This window comes from Macaca fascicularis, chromosome 9 (genome assembly GCF_037993035.2).
Source record: "Macaca fascicularis isolate 582-1 chromosome 9, T2T-MFA8v1.1".
NCBI classification, from domain to species: Eukaryota; Metazoa; Chordata; class Mammalia; order Primates; family Cercopithecidae; genus Macaca; species Macaca fascicularis.
Genome location: NC_088383.1, coordinates 129544220 through 129559343, shown reverse-complemented (window position 1 = coordinate 129559343; position 15124 = coordinate 129544220). Strand labels below are relative to the sequence as shown.

Here is a 15124-nt window from a genome sequence, read left to right as displayed (position 1 = left end):
TAAAGCAACAAGAGGAAAAATGATCTGTCACTTACAAGGGACCCTAATAGGATAAACAGCTCACTTCCCAACAGAAACAACTCCAGAAGAAAACAGAACAATATACTCAAAGAAAAAAAATGTCAATCAAGACAAAATCATTGTTCAAATCTGTAGGCAAAATAAAGATGTTCCCAGAGGGAAAAAAAAAAACTAAAGTTGAGAGAATTCATTGCTAGCAGACCCACCTTACAAAAAATGCTAAAGTCTTTAGACCAAAAACAAGTGATCCCAGATAGCAATTTGAAATCCTACACAAAAAAACAAAGAACACCAATAAAGTTGATTATGTAATTATAAAAGACAGTATAAATGCATCTTTCTTCTTCTGCTTTCTTAACTGATTTAAAAAGCAGTAATAAAGAACGATACCTATGTAATTGCATTGTTGTTCCTACAACATATGGAAAGATAATATATTTGCTAATAGCAGCACAAAAGAAGTGGGTGGGAGCAAAGCCGGATTGGACTAAGGAAATGAAACCAGATGGTAACTCAAATCCACAGGAACAAATGAAGAGAATCAAATATGTTAAGAAAGTAAATATAACAAATTCTAGGAATATATGTTTGCTCTCCTTTTTTCTCTCAGCTTCTTTAAAAGGCATACAATTATATAAATAATAATTGTAACAATATATTATTGGGTTTGTAATATATAAAGATACAATATGTACAGTAATAGCAGCATCAAGATAGGGAGGAGGTAAGAGATCTATATAGGAAATATACGACCTTGGGTTAGGAAATTGTTTCTTAGATATTATGACGAAAGCACAGATAACAAAGGGGAAAATAGATAAATTTGACTCCATCAAAATTTAAAGCTTTTTACTGTAAACAATACTACCATGAGGTAAAAATACAACCCACAGAATGGGAGAAGATATTTGCAAATCATATGTTTGAGAATGGTCTTGTATCTACAATATGTAAAACTACACTTAAACTTCAATAATAAAAAGACACATAACCGGATTTAAAAATGGGCAAAGGATTTGCATAGAAAATTCTACAGATAAGATAAACAAATGGCCAATAAGCACATGAAAATGTCTTCAACCTCATTAGTCATTAGGGAAACATAAATCAAAATCATAATTAGATACTATTTCATACCCATTAGCATGGCTATAATAAAAAAGATGGAATATAACAAATGATGGCAAGGATGTGGAAATCTTAGATGTCAGTCAGTTGGTCAGAATATAAAATGGGCAGTTGTAATGGAGCAGGTTGGCAGTTCCTCAAATTTATACCCAGAGTTACCGTATGTCCATCAATTCCATTCTTAGTTATTATTACCTTCAATAGCAAAAACCACAATTACTTTTGCACCCATCTAATATGTACCCAAGAGAAAACATATATCCACACAAAAACTTGTATACTATTTTTATAGCAGCATTATTCATAATAGCCAAAAGCTGGAAACAACCCAAATGTCCATCAAATGACTTAGATTCATGGATAAATAAAATGTGATCTGTATCCACATAATAAAAGATTATTGAGCAATAAAAAATAAAGTACTAATACATGCTACATCAATGAATCTTGAAAACATTATGCCAAATGAAACAAGTCAGTCACAAAGGACTATATATTGTATTATTTCATTTATATGAAATGTCCAGAGTAGGAAAATTATAGAGATAGAAAGTAAATTAATGTTTGCTTAGGTCTGGGGATACAGAAGGTGAGAACAGGTGGAGGGAGAGAGCTAATAGATTCAGGTTTTATTTTATGAGAGACAAAAATGTTGTAAAATTAGATTGTGGTGATTGTGCAAATGCTGTGACTATACAATAAACAATATACTAAAAACATATACCATAAACCATTTTAAATGGGTGAATTGAATCATATATAAAATTTATTTCAAATGAATGTAATTAAATAAAGATCTTGCCTGATGTCAAGATCTAATATAATGCTATACTAATCAATATAGTGTGGTTCCATATGTTCATTGCAGCACTATTCACAATAGCAAAGACTTGGAACCAACCAAAATGCCCATCAATGATAGACTGGATAAACAAAATGTGGTACATATACACTATGGAATACTATGCAGCCATAAAAAAGGATGAGTTCATGTCCTTTGCAGGGACATGGATGAAGCTGGAAACCATCATTCTTAGGTAAACTAACACAGGAACAGAAAACCAAACACCGCATGTTCTCGTTCATAAGTGGGAGTTGAACAATGAGAACACATGGACACAGGGAGGGGAACATCACACACTGGGGCCTGTTGGGGGCGTAGGGGTTAGGGGAAGGATGGCATTAGGAGAAATACCTAATGTAGATGATGGGTTGATGGGTGCAGCAAACCACCATGGCACGTGTATATCTATGTAACAAGCCTGCACGTTCTGCACATGTATCCCAGAACTTAAAAGTATAATAAAATATATATACACACACACACACACACACACACACATATATAGATATGTAGTGTGGTTCTTACATAAGGATAGGAACACAGATTAATGAATAGTATGCAGAGTGCAGTAGACCCAAACTTATAGACTATTAATTTTTGCAAAGGCGCCAAAGTAATTTGATAGTGAAAGTAATCTCAACAAATGGTGCTGAATACATGAATACTGATATGAAAAAATATGAACTTCAAACTCTACCCCATACTATAAACAAAAATTAGAGAAAATCCTAAATATAAAAGCCAAAGCCATAAAGTTTTAAAGAAAACATATGAAGACAGATTTATAACTTGAGGGCAGGAAAAGGTTTCTTAGGACAGAGAGCACAATAGCCATAAAAGAAGAAAGTAGTAAATTAGATTTAATCAAAATTAAAAGCTGCTGCTCATCAAAAGACATCATTAAGAAAATGACAGGCTGCCAGGTGTGGTGGCTCACACCTGTAATCCCAGCATTTTGGGAGGTCGAGGCGGGCGGATCACGAGGTCAAGAGATCCAGACTATCCTGGCCAACACGGTGAAACCCCATATCTACTAAAAATACAAAAATTAGCTGGGCGTGGTGGCATGTGCCTGTAGTCTCAGCTACTTGGGAGGCTGAGGCAGGAGAATCGCTTGAATCTGGAAGGTGGAGGCTGCAGTGAGCCGGAGGTTGCAGTGAGCCGAGATCGCGCCACTGCACTCCAGTCTGGCAACAGAGCGAGACTCCATCTCAAAAAAAAAGAAAAAAAAAAGAAAAAAGAAAGAAAAGAAAATGACAGACATGCTATCGATAGAAGAAAATAGGCATGAACAATTATCTGACAGAAGGCTTGCAAACAGAATATGGAGAAACTCCACCAATTAATATAGTAAGATAAGTGAACAGCCTGTATACAAATGACAAGGTGCACAGCATCATTAGTCATCAGGGAAATGCAAATTACAACTACAGAGATAGCACTATACACCCACCACAATGACTAAAATTGAAAAGAGTGATGACACCAAATGTCGGTGAAGATAATGGAGAACTAGCATTTTCACAGATGGCCCATGGGAATGCCAACGGACACAAGCATTTAGTAAAAAGGCTGGATGGTTTCTTCCAATGTTAAACACAGACCTCACTTTTAACCAAGCAACACCATTCATACTTAGCCAAGATAAATGACAACATACGGCCACTAAAATAATTGTACATAAACGTTCAGAGCAGCTTTATTCACAACTGAACAAACTAGAACAACCCAAATGTTTAGCAAAGATGGATAAAGAACGTGTGTGATACTCATTATAGTGAAATACATTTCAACAATAAAAAAGAATACATTATTGATACTTAACATGGATGGATTTCAAGACATACTGAGCCAAAGCTGTCAGATACAAAAGAGCACATACTATATGATTCCATTTCTATGAAGTTCTACAACAGGCAAAACTAATCTAAAGTTTAAAAAAGGCAAAAAAAAAAAAAAAAAAAAACAACAACAACAACAACAACAAAACCCTGAACAGTGGCTGCCTCACTGGGATGAAAATTGACTGGAAATGGACAAAAAAGAGATTTCAGTGTTATGGAAATATTCTGCATTGTGATAGGAATATAGGTTACACAGTGTGTCCATCTGTAAAAACTGAATGGTTATGATTTATGCATTTTGATGTTAATTTTACCTTAAAATGCTAAAGTAACATTAAGATCATCATCATTGAATGGTGGTAAGAAACGGGACAGCATACAAGAAGGGCAGAATGCTGTACCTGGAGGAGATGAGGATTCACTAGACATTGCTGTCTTTTATAGTCTGAAATGCTGTACAATAAAAAGCTGAAACAAAGAGGCATTGGGTTTTTGTTTGTTTGAGACAGGCTGGAATGCAGAGGTGCAATCATAGCTCACTTCAGCCTCAAACTTACAGGTTCATGCGATCTTCCCTCCTCCGAATAGCTAGGATTACAGGTGTGCGCCACAATCCCTGGCTTCTTTTTTAAAACATTTTTTTGTTTCTTTTATTACTTTTTGTTTTATCTTTTTTACAAACCCTTGTGTTAAGGGCTGACTTTCAATAGATCTCAGCAAAGGAGCTACTCTGCTGCACACAAGAAAATATTTTCTAGAGACGTGGTCTCACTATGTTGCCAAGGCTGGTCTTGAACTCCTGGTCTAAAGTGGTCCTCCTGCCTCAGCCTCCCAAAGCACTGAGATTACAGACATGAGCCATGATTTCTGGCTTTGCATTGGGTTTTAATTATAACCTTTAATCTGACTCTGATCTTTTTTTTCATAGAAATCAAATAGTGAGCTATTTCTTTGAGAAAGAGTATTTTGAATTAATTACACAGTATCCATTGCTAAAAATATTCTACTTATTCAGACCAGGAATTTGGAGAGTGGATGAATTTAACACAGTGACCAATTTCTTCCATATATTTGCCTAATTACCCTAGAACAGGCTTCCTCAGCCTGGTCACTATTCACATTTGAGGCCAGATAATTCTTTGCCACAGGGGCTGTCCTGTGCCCCGCAGGATATTCAGCAGCATTGACCTCTGTACTCAAGATGCCAATAGCACCCCCCGTTACACATGCATGCACACACACACACACACACACACACGCACACTTGTGACAATCAAAAATGTCTCCAGACGTTGCTAAATGTCCCCTGGGGATGCAAAACTGCCTGGTGGAGAACCACTGCCCTAGAACATGCGTTCTCGTATGTCCCCTGAGGAGATGAAAATTGGTTCCTGGAGAGATCTTAAAATCTTAGATATTACAATTATTTAGGGAAAAAAATCATTAGGAAATTTTAAAAAATGAGGGGCTCTTGCCTAGTACGCTGATGTCCTTTCACATGACTGTGAACCTAAAAGCTTGTATTTTTAAGACATAAAACAGATATATATCTGTGGCATTAACATTTTATGGTGGGAATTATTAAAAAAAAAAAAGAATCTAAAAAGGCTCCATGGGGAGGAGGGAGTGATAAACAAAACAAAGCAAAACAAAAAAACCAAGTTGAGAAGCACTGCCCTCCAAAGAGGTCTGTCTGACTCGGTTTTAAACCACCATTCCCTCCAGGGGTTTGACATGCCCAAAGCAAGCCTCCCAGGATCTAGGAGGGGTCTTCCTTTATTTGGCAAAAACAACTGTGGTTGCTTCCCAGAACCTCTGCAATTGTCTTGAAAGCTTGAGATGTAGGGTTATAAAAATTCAGGGAGAAAACCCTGAGGGGATCTTGCCAAGTTCGCTGATATCCCTTGACATATTAGTGAACCCGGAACTTTCATTTTTAAGTTATAAGAGAAACCACACAAGTTGAGGTGACCTCAGACACATGGCCACCAATGTGTCCTGTTGGAACAAATGACCTAAGCAGTCCATGCCATTTTATACAATTCTTAAAAGAAAAGAGAGTGGTATTTTTCAAATTTCCCATCTACCAGCAAAACCCCTTGACAGCAATTTCATTCCATCAAATGATGCAAAACAAACAAATCTTGCAATTTCCCCTACTCTCTTGTTTCCTCTTTCTTCACACAAAGGCCTGCCTAACCACTCTAAGAACAGCTGGTTTATAATATTGAATATTCATGCTCGATGGCATTAAACCTGGCATAGATGCTATCATGTGATAATTTCTCAATTCATAGTTAAAACCTACTTAGACTCTCAGCAAAAGCAGACTCCCAGACACGTAGCTGGTAAAAGACCATATAGTCTGTATGCTCCACCCTTAAGGACTCTGCTATCAATAGTAATAACACTGAGGCAAAGCAAGAACTCTCTTAAAAATGATTCCTCTACAATGAATGCATTAGAGCATCATGATGGTATTTGTGACTTTAAAATGATGGGGGAAGAAAGGAAGAACAGTGTGATCGGTAACCTCATGTGTCAACTTGGCTAGACTATGGTGGCCAGTTGTTTAGTCAAACAAACACCAGCCTAGATGTTGCTGTGAAGGTATTTTTAGCAGTGAGGAATGTTTGCAGCCAATTGACTTTAAGTAAGCAATTATGGAGGGTATGATTTATTACCCTTTATAATGTGAGGGGCCTCATCCAATCAGTTGAAGGCCTTAAGAGTAAAGATTGAGGTTTCCCAGATAAGAAGGAATTCTACCTCAAGACTGCAGTGTAGAAATCCTACCTGAGTTCCAGCCTGCTGGTCTGCATATTTGGGGGGTCAACAATGTAACATCAATTCTTACCTGAATTTCCAGCCTGCCACCCTGGCCTTACAGATTTCAGACTTGCCAGCCACCACAATTTCATGAACCGATTCCCTAAAATAAATCAATCAATTGACAGATTGCTAAGATAGATAGATGACTGATGATTGATTGATGGGTATTACAGATAGGCAGACAGATAGACAGACATCCTACCAGTTCTGTTTCTCCAGAGAGCCCTCACTAATGCAAACAGGAACACACATTCCATCTAGGAGCACCTGAACACTACACCACTCTATGAAGATGGGAAGCAGGTGGCAAAGTAGATACTGACTTGCTGAACTGAAGGCAGATCAATCTACACACCTGCAGGGGGTAGTGCTGATGAGAGGCAGCCCATTCACCAGGCAGGGCCCTGCAAAGGCCCTGGTGCCTTTGAAACTAGAGGCACCAGGTACTGCAGAAGGCAGGATGTGAACTATGGGGCTAGAAACAGGCAAATAGGTGGAAAGTGCCGATAAAGAGAAGGTAAACGCTCCAGGTTTCCACACCTCCTTCAAAGCCAGGAAGCCATCCCCTTTCCAACTCTTGAGGAAGACAGAAGTTTTAACTATCTGAGGCTCTGGTTTTGGAAACACAGATGAGTAGAGGGCATGGTTGAACAAACAGATGGAAAATAGGGAGATGATGTGAAAGACTAAGAACTGACCTGTGAATGCCTACACCCTTCTGCACAGCTTCCAGAATGCCAGGTTCACATACAACAGGCAGGAGAATGAAGAGGCTCCTCTAGGGAATCAAACAGCCTCAAAGTAAAGGCCAGATGCTAACACTGGAGGTCAACCAATGAAAACCCAGCTCACTCCACTCACCCTCAGTGAAGCCCAGTTAACAAGCCCTGCCCAATTAGCTTTATGATTCAACCTTAAATAACAGCATACAGCAAAGGTACCAGATATTTAAGGAAAGCTAGACACAAAAACACACAAATAAAGGGAAGGCAGGGCACAGGTGAAACCTGCAAACAAAGCAGGGTAAGAGATGACGTATCCATGAAAAGACAAAAACAGGATGTTAATGATTTTTCTAATCAGAGTTCAAGAAAGAGCTCTTGGAAATTAAAAATATAAAAATCATAATAAAAATTCTGTAGAAGCTTTAGTAGATGAAAATTTTAAAGTCTCCCTGACGGATGAATAAAAAAGACAAAGAGACAGTAGGAAAGAAGAGATAATAAAAAGATCAGTCCAGGAGACTCAACATCTGCCTAATACAATTCCAGGGAGAAGAAACAGGGAATACAAAGGTGAGGTACATGCAGTTCCAGATTTAAAAGACCTACAGAGTGAGCGGAACGATAAATACAAAAAACAAATCCCGGTAAGGTACATCATTGTGGACTTTAGATGGTGAGACACAGAGAAAGAACCATCAAACTTTCCAGAGAAAGAAAAACAAAGCAAAGGCAAGGAACGCAGTCAGACTTCTCAAGCACAGTGTGAACTGGAATCCTGCATGGAAATGATTTTCCTCCTAGAATTCTACATGCAGCTAAAGAATAGAATTAAGACATTTCATAACTAAACATCTCAAAACATGTAACTTGTATGTACTCATTTATGGGAAACTATAAGATAAAGGGCTTTTCCTCCCTGGAGGCTTTCCGTGTCCCCTGATTGGAATTCTCAGCTCCCCAATCCCAGAGTGTGGTGTTCAACAACTTAATGTTTGACTTCATCCTGGAGGAAAATATGTGCCATGTCTGATCACCCTTGTACTGTCCCCAAGGGCTCAGCCTGGTACATACCTAACAGAAAGAACTCAAGAAGCACCTGTTGAATCTTTATCAGCCAGGAATACCTTTTAGATTTTCTCTGTTATTTAAAAACTGTATTCCACAAGCAACAACTGCCCCTTTTTACACTGTAATAGAGTTTAAAATGTTTAAAATGGAAACATGTGCACAATTTGAGTGCACTCGTCTTGCTTTAGTAAAGCTTTTTAATACTATCTGTTTGGAGCAGGGACGACTGCAAGGTTAGTAAATTTTCTCTGTAAAGGGCCAGATAATACATATTTTCAGTTTTGTGGACCATGTTTCTCTTCCGCGACTCCTCAGCATGGCCATTGTAAAGTGAGAGAGGCCATAGACAACATGGAAACGAACAGGCATCTCTGTGTTCCCGTAAAACTCTACCTATGAAAACCAGCAGCCACTGGACTTGGTCCGCATGCTGTCATTCGCTGACACCTGGACGAGGTAATAATAATAATAAATAAATAATGCTTTATTTATTCCCACCATCTTCACAGGAAAGAAGTTTCTTAATACCTCGACGTAGCATTAATAATTTGGTTTTTCTATTTTTCTCTCTTAAATCTATCCTCTCTCTGGAAGTTGAATCAATACTCAATCAAAAATCGAGATTATGCTCTGAGAGACAAATTCTCTTTTCAGAATATCCCTGCTTTAAGAACTATGGGAAGGTACACTGCCTTTCTCCACTTTTAAGCCTAAGCTTCTTTTAGGTTGGATGAAAATCACTTGCTCTTTGAAACTGTGGTCTCTGCTTTTCCAATCAAGGGTGGCTTAGGCTGCCTTACAGAGCAAGCCCCATAAGAATGCTGCCATGGGGAACTGCTGTTTGCTGAGAGTTTGACACATAAGCCCTTCAGACAAGCGTTGTTTGGCTGCTTATGGTAGATTAAGAACAAGATCCTTTGTTTCCAAAAGAAATCAATGTTTGTTCTTAAGTTCAAAGAAAACCAACTGTTCTAAGGACGATATGAGGACACGGACTCCATTCCAGCCGCCAATTATCTGCAAACACAGCAGAAGCAAAACCCACGTCTACCTAGCATGGAGAATTAGTCTTAGGCGATCCCTCAGTCCAGAACTCCCCTGCCCAGCCACTCAAGTCCAGCCTACGAAATTGATTTCTTAAGGAAAAAAAAAGAGTGTTTATATCAAAATGGGAGTCCACTTAGGTCACCCCCTCTGAGATGCAGTCACATCAACTACTAGGCTTCCTATTAGCTACTAAGAAATCCAGAAAACAGCACTGGTGGTTTTTTTAAGTGGATATGGCACTCCCTCCAAGACAATCACTAACCTGTCATTTTTTTAAAAAAAATGAGAAAATAAACGAAAATACCACCATCAAAGCCTAGAGGCTAGGTAGAATTCTGTGTCTGCCAAGGAGTAAAAGTGTGTAACATTTTAAGTAGCATCATAAGCAAAGGATCTAATTGCCTCTGCCAAAAAGCTGGTCTAGCACCGATCAGACGTCAGCCACGCATTTGACAACGCAGCCGAAAGCCAGCCATGTCAGAAAATGCTTCCTGGTGGTTGGAAGGGAGGATGTGCATCTAAAATCAACATTTTTGTGGGGCCCAGCTTCTAATCTCCGAGGTCCAGTAGCCTGACAGCTTGAGAGATTCACATGACAGCTATTTCGTTCCCAAGTTCAAATGCAACAGTAGACAGTAAATTGTGCTACAGTCCCCCACCAACCATTCTAAAAGCCAATATTAAGGTTTTTCTTAGAGTTTCACTTCTTGGGTGCTTTTACTTTCTGAAGCCCCTTAAGATTCAGCACCAAGTCTTTGGGAGGACAGAAAGTGACAGGAGGGAGAAGGGAGGAATGAAAGAAGGAAGAGAAGGAAAGGAGAAGAGAACAAAGGAAGAAAAAAGCTAAGAGAACTTCAATGACTCTACCAGGAGACAGATGGAGAGCAGATGGGAGCTGATCCCAGGTGAATACTATTCCAGGTACCTCTAAACAATGCCAGCATGGGACTCCCTGGAAACAAGGAGACAGTAACTCAATACAGCAGGAATTCCTCCAGCTGGTAACTACAAGTCCTCCAAAACAGGTGATCACTTAAAATGGGACTTCATAGAGAAAAAACCATATTGAGGCAGGAAGCAACTCCAAATGGGTGTTCTGCCTTAAGTCATAGGAATGGCTGGAGCCTACAAGAACCCTGAGCCTTATTTTTTTTTTTTTTTTTTTTTTTGAGACGGAGTCTCACTCTGTTGCCAGGCTGGAGTGCACTGGCACGATCTTGGATCAACCTCTGACCCCCTGGTTCAAGCTGTTCTCCTGCCTCAGCCTCCTGAGTAGCTGGGATTACAGGCATGCACACCAAGCCCAGCTAATTTGTGTGTATGTGTTTTTAGTAGAGATGGGTTTCACCATGTTGGCCAGGATGGTCTTGATTTCCTGACCTCGTGATCTGCCCGCCTTGGCTTCCCAAAGTGCTGGGATTACAGGCATGAGCCACTGCACCTGGCTGAGCCTTTCTTTTATAAGGACACCTGCCACTGGGCTTAGGGCTCACCCTAAATCCAAAATGATCTCATCTCGAGATCTGAACTTAATTGCATGTGCCAAGATCCTTTTCCTTTTCCTTTTTCTTTTTTGGCATGTAAATCAGTGTTCATTCTTTCAAATAAAAATATACATAGCGAAAGGATTACGACAGTCAAACAAGTTACCATATCCATCTCATCACATGGTTTATTTTTTTTTGTGATGACAGCACCTGAAATCTACTCTCTTAGCAAATTTCCAGTCTACAGGGTCGTAGTGTTATCAAACAAGACCCTTTTTTCAGATAAGGTCACACTCACATGTTCCAGGGGCTGGGACTTAAACGTATCTTTTTGGAGGCAACTACTCAACTCACCACAGTTTCCAACAAACTAGAGAAGAAAATTAGTTATTGACTTAAATAAACATGGACTGTAAATGCTTTGTTGTATTTGATCATTGAAAGTCCCAAGACAGCAGGAATTCCTCCAGCTGGTACCTACAGATATTCCTGTCAGAGCTGGTGTCCTTCGACAAGTTACCAAGCCTGCTTGATCCTCAGTGCCCTTGTGTGTGAAACTGAGACAATCCCTCACCTGGTAGGTTGTTGTGCAAGTTGACAGTGATTCATTTAGAGTGTCTGCCCCCAGCTAATGTGTGGTTGACAGGCCCTAGTTTTCAACGGCTTTGAGCAACATGTCCAACAGCCACTCTCCAGGAAACAGCGTTCAGTTATTTCTTGATTCAGCCATTAGTAGGATGTGTCTCGGGTATTTAGGGAAAAAAAGAGGCTAAAATAGCAGGCTTGCTAAAGGTAAATAATAATCAGACTTGTGGGAGAATTAAGGACTTGGCATCATGAGAAGAGCCTGTCATATTCAAGATGGTCACTTGTGACCATAGTTCTCCAATTATCCCAGGAATCATCAATTTAAATACACCATCTCTCACTACCTGGGCACTCCCCAGGACATGAGCGGCATCTTATTTATCCTTGCATCCCCCATGCCTGGCACAGTGCCTGGCACCTGAGTCATGCAATATGAACTGACGGATGGATGATGACATGAGCCAGAATGCTCAGGAAACTTCAGCTCTGATCATCAACAATCACGTAGATAACTACTGTTTATTGAAAGTCACAATACTAAGTGCTTTACATATACTGCATGGATTAAATAAGATAATTTATGTTACCATTTTGGCAGAGCTGCTGCTCCAGAAATGAGAGGGATCATCACCACTTATTTTAATCCTCATTCCAACCCATAAAGGAGGCATTCTTATTCCCATGTTATAGCACGAACTGAGGCATAGGGAGGTGAAGTCCCCCAGCTAATACCTGGCAGAGCCAGGGTTTGTTAGACTTCAAAGACCTGTGTCCTTTTCAGCTACATTGCACTGCTTCTGATTCACAGTATTAAGTCTTTGGGTTTTTTTTGTTGTTTTTTTTTTTTTTTTTTTTTTGAGACGGAGTCTCGCTCTGTTGCCCAGGCTGGAGTGCTGTGGCCGGATCTCAGCTCACTGCAAGCTCTGCCTCCCGGGTTCCCGCCATTCTCCTGCCTCAGCCTCCCAAGTAGCTGGGACTACAGGCGCCCGCCACCTCGCCCGGCTAGTTTTTTGTATTTTTTAGTAGAGACGGGGTTTCACCGTGTTAGCCAGGATGGTCTCGTTCTCCTGACCTCGTGATCCGCCCGTCTCGGCCTCCCAAAGTGCTGGGATTACAGGCTTGAGCCACCGCGCCCGGCCAAGTCTTTGTTTTAAGGTGTTCACACATCTATAGTCAGACTATAAACTGGAGGTATGGGGAGATGTATATGTATATGCATGTACATATGTATGTCTATATATGTATACATATGTGCTATATATTTGTGTACACACATGCGCAACACCTCAATTGAAGAAATAAACTAGAGGGAACAATGACCTAAACAATGGAGGGTCCCAGGGAGCATGGAGAATTCCCTTGTCCTGAATCGTACTGTGCAGGGATAAAGCATCACATGTTACGCTCTGCCAAGCTCATGAAAGCAACACATACAATGTTTTATAAGCTCCAGAGCCTCATTCCAGGCTTATTACTTCCTGTTGAATAATCTTGTTTCTAAGCCAAACGCCGTACAGTGAAGAAAAATGAACTGCGCTTGACATTCACATACAAGTGCTTTGCTCTGCACCTAAATTCCCAAAGACAGTGAGCAGGAAACATGACTGGGGGCACTAAGAGCATCCCAGCCATGAACTTACAGGAGGAATGGATGCTGGGGAAGCTTTTGCGGCCCTCGGACACCAGATCGGGGTCACCTGTGCAGTGCATTTCCGAGTTCATCACTCCATCTGGAAAGCAGCGGTAAAAGAAATCGGGGCGAGGTCTACAAAAGACACCATGGACATTTTCAATATAAAATGTTGCCATCACAAATGACCCCAAGCTGAACCCCCAACTCCCCACTGCCCCTAGCTCCTTCCTCAGCCCCCTTGGCCGTCAACACTGGAGCTCCCCACAGAATCCTCTAGACACAGGCATTTGAGGAAAAGCTCAGGCTTTGGTGTCAGAAAAATCTGAGTTGGCGCTCCCACGTACCACTTACTCGCTTTATGACCTTGGGAAGGTCACTTGGTCTCCCCCAGCTTCAGTTTCCACATCTGTAGAAGGGGGGAAATCAATACTGACCCAAAGCTGAGGTCCTAAGGATAAAGTGACATGACGTACAGGAGGCACCTAAGCAGTGTCCTCTGGCTTAAGCTCCTTGTTTGACAGGTGTGAAAAGGAAGGCTTCATGCCACCCGTAGACTAAAAGTTACTTCCTGTCTTGATCTACCGCTCTATTGTTGGATATTGGCATGGATTGCTCAAATGCCAATCCATAGGTCTCATCCTGAAGAGAATGATAAATAAGTAATCCTATTTATCTACCGCTCTACTGCTTGATCTATTTCAGAGGCTGCCTCTGGGATCCAAGACTCCAGGCGCCTCGTGTCCATATATCCTGAATTTGGGTGGCCACTTGCCCTTCCTGAAATGGCAGGCCTCACCCGGCCTTACTGAGAGACCTTAAATATTCAGCTCCATGATGCAGAAGACACAGTGCCCCAGGTTGGCCTCTCTGGTCTAGGACATGGGAAAGAGACCTCTACATAGGGGTGGCCCTGGGCCTGAAGTCGAGCCTCCTGCAGCAATCACAGCTGAAGGAAGTCCTGAGTGCTTACTGGGCTTCAGACACAGTGCTAAGGTCCACACACCCATTGTGCCATATAATCCTTAGGAGAACCCTGAGGCAGAGCCTGGGGCTGTCTGTATTTCACACGTGCAAAAATGAAGGCTCTTCATTGCTCAAGGTCACACATATCCAGTAAGTGGCAAAGACGAGCTCTGAACACCAGTGCCTGGATCTTTGTGCCAACATACTTCACCGCATGCTTTACTGCCTCACTCGAATGAGGGTCCTTACACAGGTAGGTGATGGCCTATCACCTCACATTCATACCCAACTAATATTCGCTGGGCACCTACCATGGGTGAAGCTTAGCTAATGTTAGAAACACAGCACCTGCTTTCTGAGCACTCCAAGTCACAGTCCTGATCGCTGGTCCTTCAGTTCTGCAACTCAGGTAGGGCCTAAGCAGTCTACCAGAACAGCTGGGGTTCTGTCTCTCCAGTACTCAGCCAGCGTTTCTCCAAGTATGGATGTCCACCTAATGCACCAGAACCTCAGAGGGCCGAGGCCTGACAGTGAGCACTGGTCAGGGCACTGTGGTAGCTCTAAGCACACAAAGTTAAGGGAATACAGCAGCAACAGGCCACGTACTGCCTGATTTTTATCTATTTCCTGCCCCCTCAGTCCCTGGCCTGCATCCAGTAGATAAAATAAATACTAATGTTCTGAGAGGGGATCTAGTGTGTCCCAGGCCAACAGCCAGCTAGAGTTAGTTAGGTCTTGTATTCAGATATTTTGACGGCTCATGTCTGCAGAGACCAGCTCTTCACCAGAGTAGTCAGAAGAGAAGGAAAGATAAATGGAAAACAGAAATCATTTCTCAGGGGCAGTAAGAGAAATGTGCCGTAAGCCCAGGCTCAGATGCCAATCCATATGTCTCATCCTGAAGAGAATGATAGGTAAGAAATCCTACTTATTTATTAGAGACC

The 15124-nt window shown here is 41.1% G+C and overlaps 1 protein-coding gene across 10 annotated transcripts in view; it reads right to left on the bottom strand.

The window, feature by feature from the left end:
* PLPP4 (phospholipid phosphatase 4) overlaps positions 1-15124 on the bottom strand; it is a 135911-nt gene that overhangs the window by 55825 nt on the left and 64962 nt on the right. For 5 of the 10 annotated variants that reach the window (XM_005566587.4, XM_065521492.1, XM_065521494.2 and 2 more), the window contains exon 5: positions 13225-13349. The exons of 4 other annotated variants lie outside the window; for them this stretch is intronic. In XM_005566587.4, coding sequence (XP_005566644.1) covers positions 13225-13349 — 125 coding nt within the window. The remainder of the gene's footprint in view (positions 1-13224; positions 13350-15124) is intronic. One more of the 10 variants, XM_074000813.1, reaches the window with a different exon arrangement.